This window comes from Chinchilla lanigera, unplaced genomic scaffold (genome assembly GCF_000276665.1).
Source record: "Chinchilla lanigera isolate Chin_1 unplaced genomic scaffold, ChiLan1.0 scaffold00046, whole genome shotgun sequence".
NCBI classification, from domain to species: Eukaryota; Metazoa; Chordata; class Mammalia; order Rodentia; family Chinchillidae; genus Chinchilla; species Chinchilla lanigera.
Window position 1 is genome coordinate 19,147,437 of NW_004955447.1, and position 27,045 is coordinate 19,174,481.

The following is a 27,045-nucleotide window of genomic DNA, read 5'->3' on the forward strand; positions in this document are numbered from 1 at the left end:
CCCTAGGTTTGTTGTATAGATAGCTTCAGGGTGAAAACCAACCTAAAACCAGGCCTAACTGCCTTAATCAGCTTTGAATCTGAGTGCCTTCACCCAGCTTCACATACACGCCCCCACACAGTTCACCCAAGGCAGTACCAGCCCGGAAAGGTCCATTGTGAGGTAACCAGTGCATCTCACATGTGGGCGTCATTGTTCCACGATCTGAAAGGAATGACTTTTGCTCATCTAAGTTATCTTTGTGTTATCAATGATAATCCAGCAACAGTACTAAAACACATGTAGGCCGGGGATATAGCTCAGTGGCATAGCACCTTCCTGGCAAGTACAAGGTCCTGAGTTTGATTCCCGGCACAAAAATAAATAAATAAAACACATGTATTTAAGATGACATAGCTTTAATTTAGTCTGCCCTATAAATCCTATGAGCTAGGTAATATTGATATTTTATACCTTAAAAAAATTAAGGCTTAGGTTAAGAAAGTTGTGCAAGATCATGTATCTAATAAATGGCTGGTACAAGTGCTTTGTGAGAAGTTTATTGTTCTTTGGTGGTGGTGGTTCAGTGGTTTTCCTTTTAACCTAAAATAAATGCTATTTTGCTAAATTGGTTAAAGAAATAAAGATGAAAAATAATTATCCAGTTTTTTTTTCTTGAACCAAAAAAAAAAAAAAAACAATAATAGACATTACCTTTTCTTTGTTTCTGGACTTCTGACCTAACCATGAACTCATCAGTTAAACTTACTACATTGTCAACATCATAAATGTAAATGCCGTGTTTCTTCAACCTGACTAAACTCTACTTCTCAATATTACTTTTAGCTGTTAGAGAAAGGACTGTCCAGTATGCAGCAATCATTACTACAGATTATCTATAGTTTACTGAGTCATATTGACCTGGCCACAGCCCCAGCCAAGCAGTTTAACCTGGAGATCATAAAGGTTATTGGCAAATATGTGCAGGTAAGTGACCACAGATTTTAGGTATAGTTTTGTTCAACTCATAACAATTTATTATCATAAAAACTTAGAAAAATCTGAATGTCCAAGAGTAAGAAACAAAGTCACATCTTCAGGAATGTTTATGACATGGGAAATGTTTTCTGTGTGTGTGGTAAAGAAGCAGAATCTAAGTGGTAGACCTGTTGTGATTCCTACCTCAGATTCTAGCAGGTACATCTGTGAGTGTTCATTTCAGTAGTGGCTGGAAAAATCATACATACACAAATGGCAGTAGTTACCAACTCTGGAAATAAGGATTGTGTTCTTTTTATCGATTTGTTAACCAGAGTCTACATAACAAACAAGTAGTAGTTCTAGAAGCAGAAGGCCTCTTTAACAGCCTGTATTTCTCCTTAGTCATAACTTCATTAAAGTAAACTTTTTTCAATGACATGCTTCAAATATTACAATATCATGTGGACCTTTTTATTATTATTAAATATTTTGTGATTTATATATCTATATCACAATATTAACTAAATTGCATAACTCGCCTGCCAATATTTTTTATTTCCTTTTTTTGTTTTTGTTGTGATGGTGTTTTTCGCCTGTTTTAGCCACTTTCTCGCTGCTGGTAGTCAGTATCCAGCACCAACAAATTCAGGAGGAGGAGTTTACTCTGGCTCGTGGGTTTTAGAGGTTTCAGTCAGTAGTTGGCTGTGGCCAGGGCAGAGGCAAGGCGGAGGGGCCTGCCCTGGGGAGAGCTGCTCACACCATGGGGGCCAGGAAGCAGAGAGGGGAATCGCCAGGAGGAAGATACACCCTCGTGGGTCATCCCAGTGACCAAAACCAGGCCCACCTCCTAAAAGCAGGGGCTGTAGCATCTTCCAAACGCTCAGCCTATGAGCACATGAGGCTTTGTGGGGACATCTAGATATAAATTGGAACATCCCCCTAAATGTCCACATGAAAGAATATGTGTAATACCTGGTTCAGATTGAGTACCATAATTTTTTTTAAAAAGTAGTTTTTTCTATGTATTCTTTTCAGTAGATGGTAAAAGAAAAATACTGTAATTTTGTATTAAGCATTGATTCTTCTCCATATGTACATTTATCATGTAAATAATTCTTAAATTATGTTGGTAGAAACATACAAAACTTAAAAAGAGGAGAAAAATATCTCAAGAATCATAACCACAATGCAAGGGAGAAAACACCCCAATCTATACAACTCAGTAATTCCTGAGGTTATCCCTTTGGCACAGGATGTGGGTCATTAAGACACAAAGTCCAAAATATGTTTTGATATTTTAGTATATTTATGTTTAAAAAGGAAAGTATACATAAAAGTTTTTACCTGTATGACTTAATATATTTAAACTTCAGTCTTAAAACCATAAACTTGATTCATCTGGAAAGTTCACCTATGAAAGTTCACATTGCCACCCTTGGCAGATTACTGTGTTAGCTTTCCTAATTTAGTGATATTTATAAAGTTCTTATTGGGAGACAATCAAGATATTCCAATTTGGTAGCGTTAATTGGGTATATGGTATCTGTTAAACATAACAGTATGCATAATAGCTTGTATTTTCTTTCCTTTTATAATCCAGACCGTCTGTTAAGAATCTCAAAGGAGAAGTAAATCATTTTTACAGATGTTTTATAGACATGTTTTCATAGTCTACATTATGTGCTAAATTTCTGCTCTTAAATATGCATTTGTAACTTTTATATGTTGATTCTTTAAACCAGAGTCCTTACTGGAAGGAAGCCCTCAACATATTAAAACTGGTGGTGTCACGCTCTGCGAGTCTTGTTGTACCCAATGACATCCCCAAGTCCTACGGAGGAGATATAGGTTCTCCTGAAATATCTTTCACTAAAATTTTTAATAATGTCTCTAAGGAGTTGCCTGGAAAGACCTTAGATTTTCATTTTGACATCTCTGAGGTAAGATGTCCAGGAATTAATATAGGTACTCTGTCAGGAATTTGTACTTGTTTATTTATCTGCTCTTTCATTCAACAAGCATTAATTGAACTCATACTCAATGTTAGACATTGTGATAGGTGCTATAAAAAACAGACGGAGCATGGAAAGAAGTCCCACTATTAGGAAGCTTTCAGTCTCAGACACAGAGAAATAAGCATTGTGGTAAGTGCTGTCTGGAAATAAATTGAAAGTGCTATGGGAATATATAATGTTTTCCAGAAGGAGGTTTACCTGTGGACATTCCATGCAAATGGAGGCAACATGTGTCCCAACATAGGTCCGTAGAACAGCCTTGTATGTCAGGGAAATAGTAGCAAGAGGAGTTTCACTGGAGAATGGAGATCAGGAGGCGGTACAGGTGGTCATGTCTGAGGAGATAAGCAAGAAACAGATCAGAAAAGGATTTGGATGCCATGCCAGTGAGCTTGAATTTTATTTAGATGCAATTTCAAAACACTTTACACTATTAATGAGTTTTGGATCACCGTAGAATTACTGAAACAAAGTTTGAAAATAGTATACCTCAGTTTTGTAATAAGAGGAGACATAGAAATTTTCCAATTTGAAGTTGTTGCTTTTAATGTTTGCTAAAGTAACCTTGAAACATGCTTAATGATATATATTGAAAAAACACCAAAATTTAACATAAGTTAAATCTGAGTAGTAAGATTACCGGTGGTTTTTTTAAAATTGTTTTTATGTTTTTTGAACTTTCTATAAGGAAGTATAATTATAAGGGAGGAGGCAGGCAGAGGTGATAGCTTTTAAAGACATTTAAAATAGGAAAAAGCGCTACTCTCAGATATAAAAACTATTATTACAAATAAAATTAAGCTTCAATGAAAAAAACTTTGGCTTTCGTAACATCTTCTCTGTACTAAATAATCTTACGTTGTATTTTTGATTATTGAAAATATCTTTATAGATACATTTAGAACCCTCATAAGTTTAGTTGAGGTTGAAATATATGCATCAACACTGGCATTTTGTCTCTGTGTAGACGCCAATCATTGGAAATAAGTATGGAGATCAGCACAGTGCAGCTGGAAGGAATGGGAAGCCAAAAGTGATTGCTGTCACGAGAAGCACTTCCTCCACATCTTCCGGTTCTAATTCTAATGCCTTGGTTCCAGTCAGCTGGAAAAGGCCACAGTTATCACAGGTACATAAAAACATCAAAATTGAACATTCATAGAATAAATTTAGTTATGTATATGAAAACTTGAGCATTTGTCTCATTTTATCAGCAATACTATCATTTGAATTTCTTCTCTTTAGCGAAGAACAAGAGAAAAGTTAATGAATGTGCTTTCTCTCTGTGGTCCAGAATCTGGTCTCCCAAAGAATCCATCTGTAAGTAATCATTAATACAAGTTCTTGCAAAAACCATGTTCTTTCCTAAATAATTTATTCTGTCTCCTTGCTTGCCTTTTCTCACTTAGTCATGGTAGTATCTAAGAATGCAAAAAAATAAAAGAAAATTCTTAGCTGTTGTGAGACCTGGCAGCTATGCTACTTGGATACTAAACTAATGAGATGTGAAGGCCAATGTTAAGCTCTGAATTCACTGAATGATGAGGCCTGCAGTGGCTCTTGGAGCTCTGAAATCTCATGCAGAGTGACAAAGCTAATGGATGGACTTTTTTTGTTTTTTGGTTATTTGTGTGGCATCAGGTTGTATTTTCTTCTAATGAAGATTTGGAAGTTGGTGACCAACAGACTAGTCTAATTTCTACAACAGAAGACATAATTCAAGAGGAAGAAGCAGCCATAGAGGATAATACGAGTGAACAACAGTTTGGTGTTTTTAAGGATTTTGACTTTTTAGATGTTGAACTGGAAGATGCAGAGGTAAGAATGAGGGCTTTCTGTACTTTTTATAGTATAGTCACAAATATTATCAGAACTGATTGTAGATTCTTTGCTTTTTAATTTCAGTATAGGCTCCCAAAAGTAAAAACCTAAATTAGAAACTAAATATAATTATTACAGTTGGTCAATAGCAGAAGACATAGAAAAGGAACATCTAATTTTTTATCTTTATCCTTCAAAATATAGTAAAAGGTCCTGTGTAGATTTAAACTTTCTGCATGAGCTATGCAAATTAATTTGCAGAAAAATAGTAAAAATAAAACTATTAAGTTGAGAAAACAATTGTAAAGAAGGTGGCATTTGTCACCAAATTGACTCTCAGACGGACTTTGGCTTTCTACAGCTCTGCCCTCTGGTGGGTGACTGAGATTCCCCCGACCACATTCTTCTTTAGAACATAACCAGCTCTCAGTGCCTCTTCTGCTGCCTACCCAAAGAGCTTTCTCTGCAACGTGAAAGGCAAAGTTGAGCTTTGCCTTTTAGTATGGCTCACAAAGGTCTCCAAGTACACTTGGAGTTTGTCTGCACTTTGCTCGGCTCTGCCCTTCCCTGCAGGCAGCTTGGTCTCAACAGTAAGACGATTGCTGTTGTTGTGTACCACCACACCTTTGCAGGTCCCCCTCCCCCGAGCATTTGGAGGAAGGAAGGGCTGCCTCCGGAAATGGTCTCAGGAAAACAAAGAAGCTGCTTTCCTAACTGCTCTTACCAGACTTCTTACACATCTGCTTGGTCCTAGTTGAGACGCATACCAATGTCTAAAACAGTTACTGTGACAAATGTAATAGGACTATACTGTTGTCTTAGGTAATTAGGAGCCCATTCCTATAGAGGAGGTCATAAACTATATGTTCTAAAATTGTTGCAAATATCTACATGCAAGAAGACTAAAATGCCTTAGTATCAAGTATCTGTACCATATTTTTATATATATTTTTCTATAGAATCAGAATTTAGCTAGTATGCATCCATCAACTCTCACAAGGAAATCTTTTTCTTATTCTTTCTTTTTTTGTTTGTTTGTTTGATTGTGGTACTGGGGATTGAACCTAGGGCCTTCCCACTGAGCCCTTTCTTTCCAGCCCTTTCTTTTTTATTTTGAGATATTGCCAAATTGGATATTGCCAAATTGCCCATGCTAGGCTTGAACTTCAGATCCTCCTGCCTTGGCCTCCTAGATGTCTGGGATAGCAAGAGTGTCCCACCCTGCCTGGCTAAGGGGATGTTTCTTTTGGCTTTAATAAGTGATGTGGATGAAGTGTGCCACCTCACACCCTGTCACACTGTTAGTTATTATAGGAGACTGGTTTAGGGAGGTGAGATTCTCCTCCTCAGTATGCTCCTGCCTCCCATGCAGATCTGAGAATAACTGCAGTGGTTGGTAAGCACACAAATGCCTTTCCCTGAGCTAAGGAGCTGTAGAGATCCTGAACAGGTTCACAGGACCCCAAGAAGAAGGACTGCATATTCAGTACCATGTTATACTAATGCACACTTCATGAATTTCACCTCGCATCCAAGTGTGTACATAAATGCACCTTTAAAAACAAAGTTTCGAGAATTTATATCCTTACCCGATGCTGCTTCACTAGTGTTTTCTCTTCCTTTTCATTTCCTTTTTCCCCTCTACTCTTTGTTTTGTTTTCGTTTTTTGTTTTTCTTCTGATACCAAGAATCAAACTCACGACATTGCGCTTGCCAGGCAGGCGCTGTGCCGCTGAGCTAAATCCCCAGCCCTTCCCCTCTATTCTGAAAGTGATTTTCATTCCCCTCTGAAAGTGAATTCACACTTATCATTTGAAAAATATATTGTAGAAAATAGGACAGACTTGCATAGCCTGGAAAGCAAGTGGAATCAGTTCAAATTCAAGAGACCTGCTGCTGCTCCTCTATTCCAAGGCCTTATAGGGTAGAATCACTTATGTGATTTCTAAATTCTGTAGTTATTTGTTTGTTTTTAAGTCCAAAGTTTAAGTTTCTAAAGGGAATCTCTTGACATTTTTGTAATGGTAAGCTTAGTATTTTTCTGTTTGCCTTTTTTTTTTTTTTAAAGAGCACTGCAAATGCTTTCAAGTTCATACAGTACTCTAAAATGTCAGTGGTAATAAATACTGATTTTAGTAGACTTTTGCTCAGAATCGACTGAAGATACTTACTGAAGTTCTCTTTAACTCAAATCACAGTAATTTGAGAGTTTAACTTATATCTCATAATTAAGCACTCAAATTATTTCTTTTCCAGTACTGAGGATTGAACCCAAGGTCTTTGTACTGAGCTACAGCTCCATACATTTTTTAAAGTTTTGAGATAGGACCTCACTAGACTGAGTTTGAACTTGTGGTTCTCCTGCCTCAGCCTCTCGTAGCACTAGTGTTACAGGCATAAGCCACCAGGCCTAGCTCAAATTATATGTGTTTTCTAAAACCTAGACATAGTCTTTCTTAAACTGTAATAATAGGAAATTGCTAAAAAGCTAATTTCATCACTAAAGAAATTTCTAAAATATCCTCCAGCTTTGAAAGACCACAGAGTATATTCTTCGGTTCACCAGATAATGTTTTGAGGGTTATTGCTGTTATTCTGTGATATGCTATGTAATTATAGTTTTGAAATGATAGGTTCTAGAACTGTATGAGTTCTGACCTTCAGAGCCCCAGAACTTAGATATTTTTGAGGAACAGCCAGGAAAGATCCAAGAGCCAAAAGGACAGTGTTCCTGGACCACGTCTTCAACCTAAACAGCTCAGATTTTGATTGAGTTTTGCACAATTGCATTCCATCTAAGATTTCTTCTGCTTTATTTTTTAAAAATGATTTGAAAAACCTCTATGTGAACAATCCTTTCCTTTGGAAAAGAACAGAAATCATACTTTGCGAGCCAACCAAGTGTAATTTGCTGTATCAGAGCCAAAGGAAGATCGTAAAACTTATATCCTTATAAAAAAGGAGGCTCAGTTTAGAATAATAGAAACATGACATACAAGTCTATAACTGGGGTGAAATTGAAATGTGTCGTATTTCCTCTTGAATTTTTGAGATTGGCAGTGGTTATGGGTTATGTTTTGGTAGCTATGATCTTGATTTTAAATTATTTTATAGTAAAAAAAGGCCATTGTATTTAACCAGACCTATCCTACAAAATAAAATAATTGTGACCCTATATGTTGTCAATTGAATGTGGGTATTTTAATTCAGTTTGTGCATTATACCAAGTATTAAATCTATGTAAAATTTGAAGATTTCCTTAACGTTTGCGTTGCTAAAGTGTATCAGAAATGTTGTATTAAGTGTCTGTCTCTGACTTTTTCACAATACATTTTGCATTAGAAAACGTACTTTCAATCACATGTTGGCTTCCCACAAAAAGCTTAGTCCAGAGCTTGAATCAGTCTTTGGGTTTGAGAAATCACAGTCTTCCCAAACAGTGTAGTGTATCTTTAAATGTTCGTCTTCGTTCTTTCTAATTCTGTGTGTTTTCCTTTTTGCTAACCAGGAGTTGCAGGTAAGTTGCAGCCTGGTGTTGTGGAGTGTTTGTTGTTATCTGTGATGTACTTGTTCTCTTTGTGGTCACATTCGTGTTTGTGTATTAGTATAGAAATGGCCTGGAGAATAGATTTAGTTGGTCCCCTAGTAACAGAAGATAGAGCATCAAGAAAATTACTTAGTGAAAACAGATTATCAATCAAGAATTTTGATCTCTTTAACATAAAGATTTAATAATGGGTTAAAATATTAAAGAAATTATGGGCTGATTGAAACTCTGCTTTTGATGATGTGTTCAGTATTTTTCATCTTGATCTGTTTTCCTGGCATTTGCACTTATACGCATGTATTTTCAGTCTTAGAAATCATGTCTTTCTTTTCCAGGGTGAAAGTATGGACAATTTCAACTGGGGAGTCCGTCGGCGCTCACTGGACAGCATTGACAAAGGGGACACCCCATCCCTCCAGGAGTACCAGTGCTCGAGCAGCACCCCCAGTCTGAACCTGACAAACCAAGAGGATACAGACGAGTCCTCAGAAGAGGAAGCAGCCCTCACTGCAAGCCAGATCCTGTCCCGCACACAGATGGTATACTGTTGCCTTTGCCTGCAGCAACAGGAGTCTTACTTAACTCTTAACTTCCCATTTAGTACTGCTTGTTTCTTGGTCTTTCAGAATTCACTATGGGCAAAGTATACACACAGAAGTGAGAACACACAGTTGCAGCAATAATGACATGTTCTGTTATTCACGACAGAACTAAACGCATAAAGTTGGCATGTGTACTCATTAGCAGCTAGGATACATTTCCTCTGTCTTCTCTCCTGGTCATGGCGAGTGGCTCTGGACACTTTCAGGTCCTCACTTGAACAATGCATATTTTTGGCGTGTTCACACCACGGCTCCTTAGGCCACACCTGCTTTTCTCCTAGTTAGTGCAGTATGCAGACACTGAGCATGGCTTCGGTCCCCTTCAAGAGCAAGTCAGCTGTGTGGAGGTTCCGGCTTATCTCCCAAGGGCAGCTGTGAGAGTTAAAGACTAAGTGCAAAATGAGAAGGTAAAGGCTGCAGGCATCATCTGTTCATTTAGAAATGCCAGGGTACAAGGAGGACTAAATTTGCAGTCATGGTAGGGTGGGACCTTAAAGATGGCAGTGTGATGCAAGGCCACTAGGGCACATGTGATAAGGCAGCAGCCATGGAGCCTAGGGTCAGCAGTGGTTACACAGCTGGTAGTGAGAGGCCTTTTGCAGGCGAGACTAAACTGCTCCTTGGTTTAAAGTAGACCCATTCGTCCCACAGTCTGTCTGCTGGTCAAGTGCCTGCAGCAGTGCTACACTGAGCTGGCTTTAGACAAAATGTCAGATTACAAATTTGTAGCTGGCTTCCAGGCTTAGGAAATCTCGTTGTTGTCCCAGTGTCTTTTAAACACCACCCTCTTTACATATTAAATGAGAAACTGCTGCTGCTGACAACAGCCATAATCAGCACTTGCAGAACATGGAGACGCCAATCTGCCTTAGGTACTGACATGTCCTGGTCACCACAGCCTCCCCGGTCACATGTGTGCAGGGCTACTGCAGCTCTGGAAGCTAAACGAGCTGTCCCAGACACACAGCTGTAAATGGATTTGGCTCAGGGGGTCTGTCTCTGCTCTGCCTTAGACAAGGCATGCCTGTAAGGAAAATGTGGTCCTCCAAGGGACTCTTCACTTAAAGGAACGGTCAGGTTCCTGGCCACTGAGCCTGAGGAGACACAGTCGAGGCCATTGTGACCTGCCATGTGCTGGAGGGCTGGCTTGTCCTCTGGGCTGCTGTAATGTAGCTGACTCGCCGTGTAACAGTGGTCACGTCACCCAGCTTCTGCGTTACAACAGACCCAAAGGTGTTAGCCTCACAGGGGTTCTGTGAGGAAGAAAACCTTCTGGTATAGAATACCCTAAGCCCTTCATTGAGGATGGCTATCCTGAGAGCCAGAGGGCACAGCTGACTGTGTGTAAGGCCAACCCTGTTCAGAGTGGTATTGGTAATGAGGTAAAGAAATAATAATTTAAAGTTAACTCCTCATAGAAAAAATTAATTTTTGCTTCTGTGTATTCTAAATCATAAACTTGATCTTTCTTATGTTGAATATTGACCCAGAGGAAATTGTAACCCTGATCAGAAGGAAAAAATGTAATATTTTCTTTTTTTTAATTAATAACTACTACTTTTAAAAAGTGCCACTAATGTATTTGCCATTATAACAACTCGACCTTGTGTCTGGCAGTACTGGGGATTGAACCTGAACCCAGAGCCCCACATATGCTAGACAAACTCTGTGGACACGGTTTCAAGTCAGCGCCACCTCAAGATACTTGAGAAACCGCTTTGCTTGGTTCTGCAGCCACAGGGAGACTGGCCCTGACAAAGCCCCAGACCAACCACACCACAACACATGAGCATAAAAATGGGATTTCAGGCTAAAGTAGGTAGAACATCCCCACTTTGCTTCTTTAGCCAAATGTTAAAACCTGCATGAATGCATATTTAGTTTTGCCAGGTTAGCTGCTTACATTAGTAACACCCAGTGTGCTATGGACTGAATGAAATAAAAAGTAACTTTAGGAAATTCTGAAGTTCTAACTAAGCCCTTAAAATGTTTTATGTTATAGAAAAATTCCTTGCGGCTTTTGTGACTGACACAAGGTCGTAAATGAATTTCTTGTTTGATCATCTCTTCTTTCAGCTAAACAATGACTCTGCTGCTGATGAGATGATGCAAGACCACCCTGACTTGCTGCTTCAGTCTCAAGATTCCACTGGCAGCAATGCAACAGAAGACGTGCTTCAAATCAGAGATGATACCCCAAGTTTGGAGGCTTGTCTAGATAATGCTAGCAGCCAGCTGCCTGAGGTGGGGAGACATAGGACTGGTGCATGGCCAATCTAGACTCTTGTAGCACTCTGTTACATCTTTTGCTTTTCTATAAAAAGAGTTCTCATTGATGTGCTAATTATTTGATTTTGTTTCCAGTATTTTTAACCTGTTGGGTTGTTCTAAAGAAAAAAGCCAGATCTAATTTTTTTTTTTAAAAAATTGATAGGTTAAGGAAATGACCTACAGGTTAAAAATCATCTCAAGTATTTCAATGAGCATTTTGTGTTGCGGACTATGATGCGGTTACCGTGCAGGTGCTTTGCTAGGGATGGCAGGCATCGTCTGTGGCACTGCGTTTTCTTTGAAGGACCGCTTTTGTTTTTCCTCCCCTTTTTGCTTTGAGTGGGGTTTATGTGATTGGTGCTGTGATTGGGTTAGGACCTCAGGCCAGCTGTGTTAGCAGTTGGTACAAGGAAATCTTTTCAAAAGACTTTGGAACCACTAGTATTATGTGTTTTGGAAAGGCTTGTGAGAAGTAAGCCAGATTCAAGCTATTGACTGACCAAAAATAAGTAAGTATTAGTTTTCTTAGTGTTTTTTTAATATTATTTATTAAATGTATTTGTTATAGTTCTATGATATATACTCTTATGCTTTGGTAAGTCTTGGAAACTGCTGTATTTTTGTCATTGTTCATAAAATTAGCGTAGTTTTAGATCTGGACTGATCAGCTATTAGATTGTGTTATTTTAGTACAGAAAATTCTTATGTTATTACATATTCATTCTAACAGTAAACAGATATATTTTTAAATGAAGGCATTTGGCTTCCTTACTAGCAGTTTTCAAATTGCTTAGGCTAATATGGCTAAGGCTTAGATAATTCAGTTAATCAAATGTACATTGTGATTTTACTAAATGCCAGGCATTCCAGCTAGATGCCAGAAAGAAGAAGAAGGCATGACCTATTCTCAAGGAGTGCTTTGTCTATATTAAAGGGGTGGAGAAAGCTTTTTTAAAATTACATTTATGTATGAGAAATTCAGTGATACATGTAAGTTCAAGCCTTTGTGAAAACCCGGGGGAGAGTGACCAGCTTTGCATTAGGAGTGCTGGTGGTAAAGGACATGCCTCATGGCCACTGGGACCGTCGTAGCAGAGGAACAAGATGTGGAAACACGTAACAGTGTGAATTAGAATGATATATTTAGGTAACTGCAGGAAATTCAGTGCTTTTAGAGGATAAAATGCATGGAAAAAGAAGAGAAACAACAGGAGAAATTCCTGAATGCCATTTAAGACTTGGGCTTTATCTTGAGATAATGGGAGATCATGTAGATTTTTAGTCTTTCCAAAAATACCTGTATGCTCACTTTCTGTTACTTAAAATGAGGAAAGATTTCTTTTTGGCTCGTAGTTTAGAAGTTTCAGTCCATAATCAGTTGGGCCTGTGGCAGCACATCATTCATGAGCATGTGGGAGAGCAGACCTGCTCACCTCAGGGGTCAGAAGCAAGAGGTAAAGGAGGAGGTAAGAGCTCCGCGATGCCCTTCAAGGGCACACTCCCCCTGACTGCAGACGCCCCTGGGCCCACTGCCACCAGCTCCTAACGGCACCGCTCTGGAGAGCAGGCCTTTACCACCAGGGGCACTTGGGGCCATTCAGGTCCAAACCATGGCAGTAATGCTCATGTGACAAGGACTGTGCAGACAGCAGATGGAAATACAACGTATGGGAGCATTCGCTCATTCATTTCGTCAGTATTTACGGAGACCCTGGTACTAGCCATTACTGTACGCACTGGCTGTATGGCGGTACAAAACACACGAAGACTCCTGGTTTATGGTACTTGATCCTAGTAAGAATGACAGGTAATAGGTAAAATAAGAACTATAAGTAATATACCAGAAAGTGGTCATTTGATCAGCATTACTGTGGAACTCTAACAGTAACATGTATTTGAGGGAGGGAGATGTAGAGGAGGAATGTTCCAGGCAGAGAAAGCAGTAGGTTGGAAGGCCCTAGGGCCTATGAAAAACAAAACCCTGGGGAGTAGGGCCTGAGCACAGTGAACAGGAGAGACTGGAGGAAAGGAGCCCGGGCAGGGGGTGCTGTGTGCCCATGGCAAACCTTACAGGCCACACGGCAGGTGACCATCGAGAGGTTTTAAGCAGAAGGACACGATCTGATTGATTTTTCCAAATCTTGGCTTTTCTTCATGGAAAGTAGCTTGTAGTACCTGTCATGTGCAGCCTGTCCTTGGGAGAGGGTGGCAGCCTCAGTTGTCTTCTCCCAGAGTGTCTACCACAGAGGTGTGGGGGAAGACTGGAAAAGACAAGATGTGCTGGAACGGTAGAGCTAGAGATAAGCAGAGCCTGAATGCAGCCAGCACGTCAGTATGAAAGGCATTTGCAGGAGCAAACTGACAGGACTGAGAGGAGCAACTTCAGTGGAATTCTTTTTTCTCGTCGGGAGGTGTAAGCAAGCAGAGCTACTAATTGTTAATCTAATCTGCTGTGTCTGGTTTGGGTCATAGCACATGAAGAGACCAACAGATCTGTTCATCTGAAACAATGGAAAACAGACTAACATGAGAAACATGTTTTTAACAAAGACATGGTGGTAGTAAGAGTGTGTGTTATTTCATCAACAAAAGGGGAAATCTTTTACTTTTGGTTATGAGTTAAAGTCATAGGAAATGGCCTCCTAGAATTCATATTGATTAGAAATGTGTTACTGCAAATCCCCATATTAAATGGACCTATTTGCCAAGCACTGTAGAGTGTCTTGGCATATTTTTTTTTCTTCTGAGAGAAAAATACCTCAATTCAGTATTTTCTTCCTTTCATAGTTAGCAGGTTCATTGTTACTACACGTTGTATCACTGGTAGATGAGAATGAAGAGTTTTAAAACCATGCCATTTCACATACAAACAGTTCTGATGAGAACGGCTGTCTACCTGGGAGTAACATAACATAGCATCTGGTGTATATACAGTATTAGCCTCATTTGCTTTTCCCTGATGTACTTAATAGTGTCCAGTGACCCAAAATTGCTACTTGTTAAAAAAAAATTAGGAAAGCACTAAAATATTAAAATAAAATCAACATTTTAAGAGCAACTTTTTAAGATATATAGTGAATTTTAATATGTGAACCATTACATGAATTAAAGGAATACTTCTGTGTATTCCTAAGAGTTCATTTGAAATTTTCCCTCAACTTATGTTAATATTGTGAAGGTAAAAGAGAGAAAGCTAATGCATTTCGTGTCATGGAGAAACCTTTAGAGCTGTTTGTCTCTTCCTTGTCTGTAATTCCTACAAATAACTCTGCTCTCTGGAAAAGATCAAATTCTTCATTTGTATTTCTTAGTTTAACCTTCACAGAAGGTTTTAATTAATAGCTAGGAATCTAATTCATGGACCACAGAAAATTTTTAAGGAAATGAGTCTTTCACTGTTTTTTTTTTTTTTTTTTGGTTTTTGGTTTTTGGTTTTTCTCCGGTACCGGGAACCGAACTCACGACCTTGCGCTTGCCAGGCAGGCGCTTTGCCGCTGAGCTAAATCCCCAGCCCCGAGTCTTTCACTGTTACAACGCATATGAATGTGTCATTGTCTGGGAAGGTGAAATCCAAAGAAATTTGATTCTCATAACCTACATATAAACAAGTAAATCCATTCCACTAGTCCAAAAGTACTTTCTTCATGAAATCTAGGTGTTGTTAGAAAATTTCAGTGTATATTATATGATAATAATTACTGATAAAACTGTTTTGAAATTATAATTCAGAGATAAGCAGTAACCATATATAAGTGTAAAGTGGCTTTGAGCTAATACATTTGGTTTGTAATAACACAGTGTGTTCACACTGATATGGAAGGGAAAATTAAAACCAAAAAATTCTAGTAGAAATATTTCTAGCACTATCTCATAAATTATATTTCCAAATGATTAATGCTTACCTCTTTAAATAAGAAAGAATTCAGATGAACACTGTAAAATATATTCACTGTAAGCTTTTGGGGTGATTAAAAAATTATTTTACTGTATTGTTATCATTGAGAAAGGGGGTTACTGGGAATTGAATCCAAAAAGGACTGAGCTATGTCCCACTCTCTTTTTTTCTTGAGAAAGAGTGCTGCTAGCCTGAAACTTGGCAACCTTTCTTTTTTTTTTTTTTTGGTCTTTTTGAGACAGGGTCTCGTTATGCAGTTCAGGCTGGCCTTGACCTCACTTTGCCGCCCAGGCTGGTCACTCAGCCTCCCGAGTGCTGGGATTACAGGCGTGTGCCACCACGCCCAGCTTGGCAATCTTTCTGCCTCAGTCTCCAAGTAACTGGGCTTGTAAATGTGTACTGCCCTACCTGGCTTTTACTCTATGTTTAAATACTATTCTATGAAGACTGAGTAGGTCCCCTTTCCTGCTGAACTATTTCCAGGTCCCTCATCCATTAGTATGCTTTGTGCTTTCCACCCATATTCCTATGCCTTCCTAACGCTTCCTCCTAGAGTATCAGCCCTCTTGGTCTTTTTCCAAGAACATCATACGCTGTTTTTTCCAAAGAAATTATAGTCTCAGTTCCCACAGACAGATGTGTATTGTTATCATTTTGAGTTTCAGTGATCGTTCTGTGTTGCTGATTGTATTTACCTTATGTGCTAGTATGTACAGCTGTCATTTGTACATTAGCCTAACCTCATTCTTAGATAGTGAGCAAACCATCGTCAGGAATAAACTTGTAGCAGAGAACCCACCCAAAATCTGGTTGAAATCCTTCATTTGATAGATGAGTTATTCAGATAAATAAACGAAGACCTAGGATAACCTAAGGACTTGCCCTTACTTTTCATGCTTTAGAAGGAAAATTCTATTTTTGCTCATGAAAAAGAAATAAAAAATGCTGTACAGTTGAAGTTACTTAGGTCTACTACTGAAAGAAGCCAATCTTTAGTCCTAATACTGTGAAACTGTTAGTATTTATATTCAAACTGATTAAGCTAATGTGCTTGGAAATTAAAACCTGGTGTTGACACCATTATGTTATACTTTGGAAGTATCTCTCTTTTTTAGATAATGGTAGTGTATTTATTTAACCAGTACCTGTTGAGCTTCTACCCCATGCCTGTCACACAACAGCAGTGGGACGGGAAGGGGAAACCATTAGTATTACACCTTTCAATATATATTTTCATTATTATTAGAGTTAGGAGAATGCAGGTACTCTTTTTGATAAATGACCTTGCAATTCAGTTAATTTCAAAAGACAGAAGTTTAATATTTCCTTTTATGAATTCCATCTCAGTGATGAAGATGATTTACTCAGTGATTTACTAATACTTAAAACTGAAAAGACTTATTGTAGTCTTATTAACTGAAAACAGCCCTTAGGTCACGAGAGTTCTGACCCCTGATACCAGCAAGGCTGCCCGGGTTGTCTGGGCTCTGCATCCTTCTGACCGGTAGCATCTGCTGCAGCTGTGGGCAGCCCCACAGGACCAGTGGGTTCATGGTTCAAATCGTCTCCCCTGCTGATGGCTAGAAATTCACTGTTCTGCCACAATTATAGAAATGGTAGCTCAGATAAGAGATAATTTATAGTAATAATGTGAAATTTTACTTATATAAAATTAGTATATGTATGGGAAAACATATTTCCCATGACGAGAAAACAAAAAGACCTGTTTCCAAGAAGCGCCTGAATCCTATACATGAGAGAAGGGGGGAAAATCCTCCTTGAACTTTGTATGTGGCAATAGGTTATATAATTTCAATAAATTTTAGGGCTGGGGATGTAACTCAGTGGTAACCAACTCACTTACCATGTGCAAAGTCCCGAGTTCAACCCTCAGCACTTCCAAAAAACAAAATGAAAACCCGGGACCATTTTAGAAAACAATTCTACATAATGAGAGTTCAAAAACACTGACAATTAGACCATGTAAGTGAAGACTATCAGGTAGAATTCTTTTATGTTGTAAGAGTCCACAAAAGTACTGTGATTATTTCACAGGACGCAAGATCAGTATTAAAGGAGGAGAATGTTACAGAATTTGATGATGAAGGACCATATATTATTCAAGAGCAGCAGGACTCTCTCATGTGTCAAGGAATTCTTGATCTAGAAGAAACTGAAATGCCAGAGCATCTGGCTCCTGAAAGCTATCCCGAGTCCATCTGTGAGGAAGACGTTACCTTAGCTTTGAAAGAGCTCGATGAAAGATGTGAAGAAGAAGAAGCAGATTTCTCTGGACTGTCCAGGTAAGATAATCATAATCACATAATCACAAACATCACAGTGAGGTGATTGTTCTCCCCGCTACCCTCCCTCAGAGTACCAGTTTACTTTACTTACTTCTGTTTCGTTGTTTTTGTTAGTAATCCTATTTTCTGACTTCATATTTAAAGATAAAAGGGCTTACAATGATGAGTGTTTTTCTGTGATGTTCACAAAAGAAGCACACGTAGGCCATTCCCAAACCATAGAAAGAGTGTGAGCAGCACACCGAATACCAATGTAGGCAAGATACCAAATGGCTAATATTAAAATCCATAGTAGAATGAACTTCTGTGATATCAAAATAAATCCGAGAAGGCAGATGTGATGGCGCGTGCTTGTAATCCCAGCACTCGAAAGAAGATTGCTGTGAGTTCAAGGCCAGCCTCAACTGCATAGGAGGACCCTGCTCAAAAAAAACAAAATAAAAACAAAACATCTGAGTTACATTCCAAACTTTGGTTTATTGTTCCTTTATCATTGTTCAGGTTTTAAATGTTTATGCTACATATATTGAAAATATATTATCAGAAAGTATGAGGAATTCCCAAATAAGACTTTCTCTTCACTCATGGGCTAAGTTGACTAGTCAGCTATTATATATAGTTTTTAAAGGAAATTTTGGTGGCTGTTAGGAAACTTGTAAATCAGATTGCGCTGTAATGATTAGAATTATGACACAGTCTAATTTCTTCTATTTAAATTTTATAAATATTTATGGCACAATGTTCTAAAGATATCTAACAATGCATTCTATCAGTACATCCTATTTCTCCATTTGGAATTCTGAAGCTCCTTGATAATTATTTTTATACAAATTTAATATTTAATAATCAAGTATTTCAGAGTTTTACAATAAATACTATACATTTGTAGTTTATTTGATAATGAGTTTTAACATATAAAACACATAGGAGATTTTCACCCTCAGTGTATCTAGAATGCTTTCCTGTATTTTAAAGTATGTCCAGTTATTAATAATGAATTTTAGAGACATCTTTTTCATGCTGCTGATTTGGACATAGCAGTGGCGCATGGATTCACTCAGTCATACACATGTGCAGGGGCAACAGAAATAATGTTAAGGTCAATACTCTTTGCCCTTCCAAAGGCTGAAGCTAAATATTTTTTTTAGGCAGACACTACAGCTGAAATAGAATTGAACATCCCTGGTAAACAAAGAGGTGTATTAACTTTAGGTCACCGGAGACAGTTTCTTAAAATCAATCACCTTAAAATTAACCTTTCTAAAGTATAATATTTTCTGCAGATACCTACTTTATTTTGATACTTTTCTCCAATCTTTACTCAGGTCCCTCTGTTTCACACAAATTGCTCTGTAATTCCTACAAAGGCTTATGGGACTATCTGTAATGTGAACCATGCAGTTTACATACTCAGTAAAACATTGCTTTGTGGCGTGTCTGACTTGCACTTCTTCCTCTTTACCATCTCAGTCCTAGAATACCCAAGCCAAACACATTTTTTTTCATTGTTCCATTTGTAGGTATTATCTAACTGTTGAGATTATCAGTTCCTCAAACAGAATGGCAAAGGCTTGTTTTGAGACAGTTTTTACTATCTGCCATACTACAAGACACATAGTGTGTGCTCATAAAGTAGCTAAGTTGTCAGTATGTGCTGCACTAGCTTTGAATCTGTGCTTCTGGGTTCAAATTCTGGCTCTATCATTTCCTACCCAGTAACCTAGGCACATTATTAATTTTGTGAAATATAAATCAGGATAATAATAGAACCTAATCTTCACAGAATTGTTGTGAGATTAAATAAAATGATCTGTATAAAGCACCTAACCTGGTCCTTGAAACAAAAGTAGGTGATGAAAACTTCTCAATATGAACATCATTAATGGGGCTGTTCAAATAAAATGTTGCCTAAAACTGACGATTTGAAATGAAAGCATTCTAATCTGTTTGACTCAAAGCACTTGCTGACATTAGTTCATAGCAGTGGGACATTATAGGACTTGGGTTACTTTACAGTACTGGCATGAAATTAAGAGTTCTATTCCAAAGATGCTAAGTGTAAACACTTACTCATGTCTTCTTAGAAAGTTTAGGTTGCTGTATGCTTTTTTTTTTTTTCCTGGTACTGGGAATCAAACTCAGGACCTTGCCCTCGCCAGGCAGGTGCTTGTGCCGCTGAGCCATATCCCTGGCCCTGAAAGGGTTACTCATGACCTCAGGCTTGCCAGGCAAGTGCTTAGGCCGCTGAGCTATATCCCCAGTCTGCTGTATGTTTTCTAAATCAGTGTGTGTATAAATAAAAAGTTAATGTTGAATGACCTGATCAAAATATTTTAAGCACTTGAGTCTGTTCCTTTAAGATATCGTGACAAACATGATGTGTGTGTTAACAGTCAAGATGAAGAAGAGCAGGATGGTTTTCCCGAAGTGCAGACATCACCTCTACCGTCGCCCTTTCTTTCTGCCATAATAGCAGCCTTTCAGCCAGTGGCCTATGACGACGACGAAGAAGCCTGGCGCTGCCATGTCAGTCAGATGCTGTCCGACACGGATGGGTCCTGCGCAGTGTTTACTTTTCATGTGTTTTCTAGACTGTTTCAGGTCAGTGGGGTTTAATTAAGGTGTTCTGAGTTCACATTGTAATCATCTGACAAAGTTACATGTTTTTCTTCTAAAATCGGTATCTGAAATTTTAATATTTCTACAGATTTTAACACTTTTTCTAAATAATTGGTATTCCTTAAATTCATGGGGTGGCACGTGGTAGTCCTGCTGCACAATTCCTAGCACAGATGAGTCCCCTAAAGCAATCAGAATAAAACTGCAACCCAGAGTCTGATCAGTTATCTGCAGTATGCTGAGTAGGTGTCATCGTGGGTACTAAAGAGGTAAAAGCACAGCCCCTGCCTTCAAGCTTACAGTCAGTATTAGTTTTTTCTTTTAAATCTTAGTTTTTATTAGTACATGTCTGCAGTACATAATAATTGCATTTGTTACAAGGAGTTGGTACATGTGTATAACACCTCTGAGTTCTGTTTTCATCCCCTTCTGCTCTCCTCCCTCCGTCTCTCAGTCCTTTTCCCATTTTCTCTTTCTTTCTATTATCTTTTATTTTGCTCTTTATTTACGGTTTGGGATCATCACCTAAGAGAATCCATGCAATACTTAGGCTTACATGTCTGATTTTACTTAACATATGGTCTCAAGGTACATCATTTTCCTATAGGTGATTCAGATCTGTCCTTCTTTATGGCAGCAGTATACTCCATCGTGTATAAATACCACCTTTTCTTTATCCATTCATCTGTTAGACTTACAAGCCACTTCCACAATTTAGCTATTATGAGTTGTGCTGCTATAAATGTGGGTATGGATGTATCACTGTAACATGGTGTCTTTAACTCTTGAGAATATACCTAGAAGGAGAATAGTTGGGTCAAATAGAATTTCTAGTTTTAGTTTTTGTCGAAATGCCATATTGGTTTCCATAGTGGTTGTACGAGTTCACGTTCCAACAATGTAGAAGGTTTCCTTTTTCCCCACAACTTTACTAGCATTTATTATTGATTTATTGATGACAGCCATTTTTTCTGGAGTAAAATGGAATCTGTGTCATTTTCTGTTTCTGTAATGGCTAGAGATATTGAACCTTTTTTTCCGTGTATTTATTAGTTACGCATACTGCTACTTCCGCAAAGTCTCTGTTCATTTCAGTTGCCCACTTTCTGATAGGATCTTTTATTTAGGGGAAAATAATTTTTTGAGTTCGATATATATTCTAGATATTAGTCATCTGGTTAAGGAATAGCTGGCAAAAAAATTTTTCCTATTCTGTAGGCTATCTCTTCATTCTGTCATTTCCTTTGATGTGCAGAAGCTTTTTAATTTGCTTTAATCCTATTTGTTGATTCTTGATGTTATTTCTTATGCAGTTGGGGTTCTGTTTAGAAAGTTCTTGCCTGTGTCCTCAACACTTTAACCTGTTTATCTTCCAGTAGATTGTATTTAGGTCTTTGATCCATTTTGATTATAGTTTAATACATGAGGAAAAACATGCATCTAGATTCAATCTTATGCATGTATATAGCCAGTTTTCACAGCACCACTTGTTAAAGAGGCCATCTTTCCCCCAGTGTTTTGGATCCTCTGTCAAAGATCAAATGACTATATATGCCTGGGGTTGCTTCCAAATCCTGTATTTTGTTCTGTTGATCCACATGTACTGTGTTTGTGCCAATACCATGTCCTTTTTATCAAAATAGCTTTGTAGTATAATTTACGTCTGGTACTGTGATGCCTCCTGCTTTGCTTTTACTGCCCAGCCCAGGATTGCTTTGCTATTCTGTGTCTCTTCTAGTTCCATATGAATTTTGGGATTATTTTCTCTAGTTCTATAAGGAATGCCGCTGGTATTTTTATTAGGATTTCATTAAATCTGTATGGTGGTTTTGGAAGTATGGTTATTTTGATGGTATTAGTTCTACATACCCAGGAGTAGGTAATTTTATTCCATTTTCTGATGTCCTCTTCTATCTCCTGTTTCAGAATACTATAGTTTTTGTTAGAGGTCTCAAAAAGTTTATTAAAAAGTACTAAATTGACACTTATCACTGTGTGACATTTTTATTCATTAAGGTAGCTTTCAACCCTAGTAGTAATAAACAGTATCATTTATTGAATACTCACTGGGTGCTAAGCATTATGCTAAATGCATCTCATTAAGTATTTTTAACAGTGTGGTAGTAGAGACTGAACCCAGAGCCTTCATACTGAGCTATATCCCTCCACTTCATTTCTTACTTGATATTGGGTCTCACTGTATTGCCCAGGTTTGGCTTCAACTTGCAGTCCTCCTCCCTCAGAGTGTTGGGATTACAGGCCTGCACCATCACACCTAGATCAGTCACTACAATAATTTTTTTAATTGCCCTAATTGTAAATTATGCTGCTTTACTTAAAAATGAAAAAGGAAAAAAAAAAGTGGAAAAGGGCCTTCTTACAAGATATTGAACTGTTCTGTAATGCTTTTTTCCCCTAGACAATTCAAAGAAAATTTGGAGAAATCACTAATGAGGCAGTCAGTTTTCTTGGTAAGAGTCTGCAGCGCGTCGGTACCAAGTTTAAAAGTTCACTGGATGTGATGATGATGTGTTCAGAGTGCCCAACAGTCTTTGTGGATGCTGAAACGGTAAGTTTTTACACATGGGCTTTTTAAAATAGGAACAGCATCATTTACTTTTTTTGAGTAATTTGGAATTTTCAAGTGTCATGGTTCTTATTTTCAACTTGATTATAAATATCTGACAGAATGTACTGTTCCAGTCTGTTAACTGCAGTGCCCTGTGAACCTGATTCCAACTCGCTCTCCCCGCTTGAGGGTCCTGGCAGGGAAGCTGAGGAGCCATGCTCTAGAGATGTGTTCTCCCCCATTCTTCAATCAAAATAGGTAGATGGCTAGAAAAAGCCACGGTGCCGTGGTCTTCCTTGCCAAGCACACGTAGATTACGTAGCAGTACATTTAAGGAAATAGGTTTGAAAAGCTTCGAAGATGGTGTCTTTGCTGTGTGTACTGGTCTGATGTGCCACTTCTTGCCTTTGCACTTTGTGAAAGCATCTGGAGTTACCCCTGTCCTTCCTGGCACTTTCCAATCTTTCCCTGGAAAGTCCGCCCTTAGGATGGGGCAGAATGTAATAATGGAGTGTCTGACAGCCACTTAACGATGCTGTACGACCCATGCATTCTTGTGACTGCATCAAGAATGGTAACCGAGATTGACATGTTTGATTTGACAGCTGATGTCATGTGGCTTGCTAGAAACATTCAAGTTCAGTGTTTTGGAGTTGCAAGAACACCTGGATACATACAATGCTAAAAGAGAAGCTGCTGAGCAGGTTAGTCTCCTTCTACTATGTGAAAAATGTGTTTGCTTTTTGACACTGGAAGTGTTGAGCCCACACAGGCAAGAAGAGCCCTGGCCTTGGGGGTGTGCTGAGAACGGTGGGTCCTGGGAGCTCTCTTCTTTGCCCAGAGAACCTGTCTTTGTCTTTGAGAAACCTGCCCTCCAGAAGCACAGTGAAAGACCATAGCTTTGTGAGGAGCTAACGTGTGGTGACCACACAGCTGCTCGCAACACTTGAAGTGGGGAAATAGCAGCAGTATTTCTCGAAGAATGCTTTACAGAATTGTGCTCTGGAAAATCTGCAGCCTCTGACAAAAGGGAATTTGTCCCTGTGCTGGGTAGGTGCACATGGGCAAGCCAAGGGGAAACAGCACCTCGTGGACTGCTGATACTGCCTGTTAAGAAAAGGCTTTCCAACTCTAACCTGGCATGGAGAACGGTCATCAGTCAGTCCCCCGAGAGTAAATCCAGCACAGTTTCATTTGGCCTGTGCAGAAACAAACAAAAAAATGCTTCTCCTTTACGGACAAATTATATACAGTTAGAGTTTTTTTCTGTAACAGAGGGGTCTTTTGTTAGTTATTAGCTATTTGTCACATGTTAAGACTTATGAACAATTATATGTAAAACCTAGGTGTTTCATACTGTCAAAGGATACGTAAAGCACAAATACTGTATGTCAGTATAGGTTGAGCATCTCTAATCCAATAATCTGAAATCCACAACATGAAATATGTCACAAATGAAAAATTCCACACCAGACCTGTGATGGGTCACAGTCAAAAAGCTACCAGGGGTAATGACACATGCCTAATTCCAGCATGTGGGAGGATGAAGCAGGCGTGTCATGAGCTCAAGGTCAGCCTGGACTGCATGGCGAGACCCTCTTCAAAAAAGAAACCCCTAAGTGTAAGAATGATTATCAGAAGCAGAAGGAATGATGTTGATGTCAGACCAACACAGGCTGTCTTCACGGGTGGCTAAGTGGTGGCTCAGTGTACATAAACTGTTCCCTGCACGTTATTCTCTAAGACTCATGTAAAGTCACCTTCAGGCTACGTGAATAAGGCATATATGAAACAAATATTAGGACCTGGGTTGCATCCCCAAGATATATCACTATATACATGTATGATTGAAGTATATGGTAAATGTTTAAATTTCTAAAAATTGCCATAAAAGACACATTACCAATTAAGCCCCTCTCTTTGAGCACACATGTTCCACTGCTCTTGTCTTTTTTTTTTTTTTTTTTTTTAATATAGGGTCTTGCTAGGTAGCCCAGGCTGGCCTCAGACTTGCAGCAATCCTCCTGCCCTAGCCTCCTGAGTGCTAGGATTACAGGCATGCACCACCATGCCCAGCTCTTGTCGCTTTCTGAAGCAGTTGTAGAAGTCTGCTTTTGTGTCTTTAGTTGCACTACTGTGGGTGCCTTGATGTCCTGAATCAATTCAGAAGTTTACCTTTCATGGTCATTTTCACTTTGGGGAAGAGCCACAAGTCCCATGGTGCCCTATCTGGTGACTCAGGTGGCTGAGGGCACCGTGATGTCTTAACAAGCCTGCCTTCCGCGTGGATGGCACTTGGCAGCAGTATTCCCAATATGCTGATCATACCTCAAACGCTCATGAAAGAAGACTTCCAGCCTAGTCTCTGCTAGTTCTTCATTAAACATTCTGTAGTTAGTCTTCAACTCCTCGGAGGCTTTCTGCCATCTTGGCAAGGACTGCATGTTTGTCTCCCCAGCACCATGAGACCAGAACAATCTGCTTTGCTTTTAGCCAGCCAAGTGCTGCTGCTTGACTTCCTGGCCTCCTGCACATGATTAGCAGGACAGCAAGTGCCCCAAGAGGAAACTGTACACGGGATGTCAGCCTCAGTCCTTGAGCTTTCCTTTTCTCCAGCATCTTGGCACTTGATCCCTCACTGTCTTCGCGGGAAGCAAATTCAAGGCCCCCACTGTGTTCCGCCTCTCTGCCCAGCGACAGCAACAGGCACATACCTCAGTAGTAAGATACAGAGCCCACTTCCATGCTTTCCTGCGTCCCCAAGTCTTGGCTGACAATGTTGAACCTCTATAGTTGTCTATGTAGGCTGGTCTCATACAAACAGCTCTATCGGGGCTGGGGACTTAGCTCAGCCTCACAGCACCTGCCTAGCAAGCACAAGGTCGTGAGTTCAATTCCCCATACCGGAAAACAAAACAAAACAAAAAAAACCAAGCAGCTCTATCATGTCCAGAAACGGAACCTCTTCCACCAGGTACATTTGAACCTTCATTTGAGCCTTGAGTAAAAAAAATATCACTATAGGAAGACAAGTTAGATGGGACAGGAGGGTGTTCTTTGTACAAACTCTTCAATGTCTTTTATGCATGCTGGAAAGCTGTAGAACTGCACTTCGCAGGTCTGTGTACAGCCTGCGAAGTGCTGTCTCATCTGAGCTTGTCTTTTGACAGGATTAAAAATTAGAAATCTGAGTTATTCTCTCCCGAAAGGCATTATGAAAAATTAAATTTAGTAAAAGTGTCATTATATGATCAACTAGAATTACTCATTTTCAGTTTATTAGTGTACTTGGGCAAACTGCACCAGCATAGTGATAAGTATATAAACATTTTAACATTTTGCGTGAATAAAGATTAAAGCACAAATTCTATGGTAAGTGTCAAGTGAATTTTGCTGGTAGGAAGAAATCTGCTGATAGCTTTTGACAGTGACTGCCACAGGGCATAATGTACCAGAAAAGCATAACATGTTTTTCTTCAGACGTGCTCTCAAGCAAATAGCTTAAGGGACAGTGCAGTCTGAGTAACTGAGATAACAGCGACATGAGGTCAAAGATTGTTTTTGAAAGAACTAAGATGTCTAATTTTAATTCTTTGCATGTAAAATGTTAAGGTACAACTGAGAATTTTAAATTCCTAATATTAAAATGTTTTCAGAATAGCTACTTAATATGGCCAGTAGTTTTCTGTAAATGTCCTAATGATTTTAATTTTACTCTTATTACCAAAGGGAGAAAAAAAAAAACATGAAGTCAGAAGAAGTGACAATCTCAAAACTATCAAAACCTGAAAGCTTACCTTGGAGATTCTTAGCTTTTACTTCAATTTAGAAAGTTTATGACTCCAGTGATCTTTTCTACTCTATCCCAATGCTTAGTCTATTTTTACTTGACTATAGATACTGTACTTTAATATTAACTTTAGGAATAGCTCCTGGATACAGAAAAAATACAGGTTGCCTCTACATGCAGTATTCTTGAAGATAATATTTGTCATTCATTACCATCCAGAAAGAAAGGAGTGAAAAAGAAATAAAAAGATTTAAGTGGATCTTGGTTTCTGTTTCACTAATTAAAACTGACACCAGTCTTCTGAGAATTATACTTCTGATAAGCAAACAGACCTGGTTAATTCTCTTTAAATTGCCTTTATTAAATTGACCAGAGGGAGAGCAAATCTTTCATTTCCCCATCTGATATTACACAAAGGTCAGGTATAAGTTGTGAAGATTTCCAATAAAATCTGCAAACAAAAGAATCTTCTTTACAGAAATAGGGAACCACAGGGCCCTAGAATGGGAGATTGTTTATTGTGTTTTCATTAAACACACATGTGTACATCTTGTTACACTGGCCATAGCCTACTTTTGTTTGTTGCATGCAAATGATTATCCTCAAATGGAGATGGAAGCCTCTGTCTACAACCAATCCTGGAGCTACAA

At 38.8% G+C, this 27,045-nt stretch overlaps 1 protein-coding gene across 8 annotated transcripts in view; it reads left to right on the forward strand.

Annotated features, from left to right (window-relative positions):
- The window catches only part of Fryl (FRY-like), a 266,366-nt gene that overhangs the window by 231,066 nt on the left and 8,255 nt on the right, over positions 1-27,045 (forward strand). For 6 of the 8 annotated variants that reach the window (XM_005392935.2, XM_005392937.2, XM_005392938.2 and 3 more), the window contains 11 exons: positions 826-966; positions 2,703-2,900; positions 3,943-4,104; positions 4,221-4,295; positions 4,617-4,793; positions 8,679-8,882; positions 11,022-11,189; positions 17,167-17,414; positions 19,811-20,018; positions 22,456-22,605; positions 23,211-23,309. In XM_005392935.2, coding sequence (XP_005392992.1) covers positions 826-966; positions 2,703-2,900; positions 3,943-4,104; positions 4,221-4,295; positions 4,617-4,793; positions 8,679-8,882; positions 11,022-11,189; positions 17,167-17,414; positions 19,811-20,018; positions 22,456-22,605; positions 23,211-23,309 — 1,830 coding nt within the window. The remainder of the gene's footprint in view (positions 1-825; positions 967-2,702; positions 2,901-3,942; positions 4,105-4,220; positions 4,296-4,616; positions 4,794-8,678; positions 8,883-11,021; positions 11,190-17,166; positions 17,415-19,810; positions 20,019-22,455; positions 22,606-23,210; positions 23,310-27,045) is intronic. The other 2 variants (XM_005392940.2, XM_013518516.1) reach the window with 1 other exon arrangement.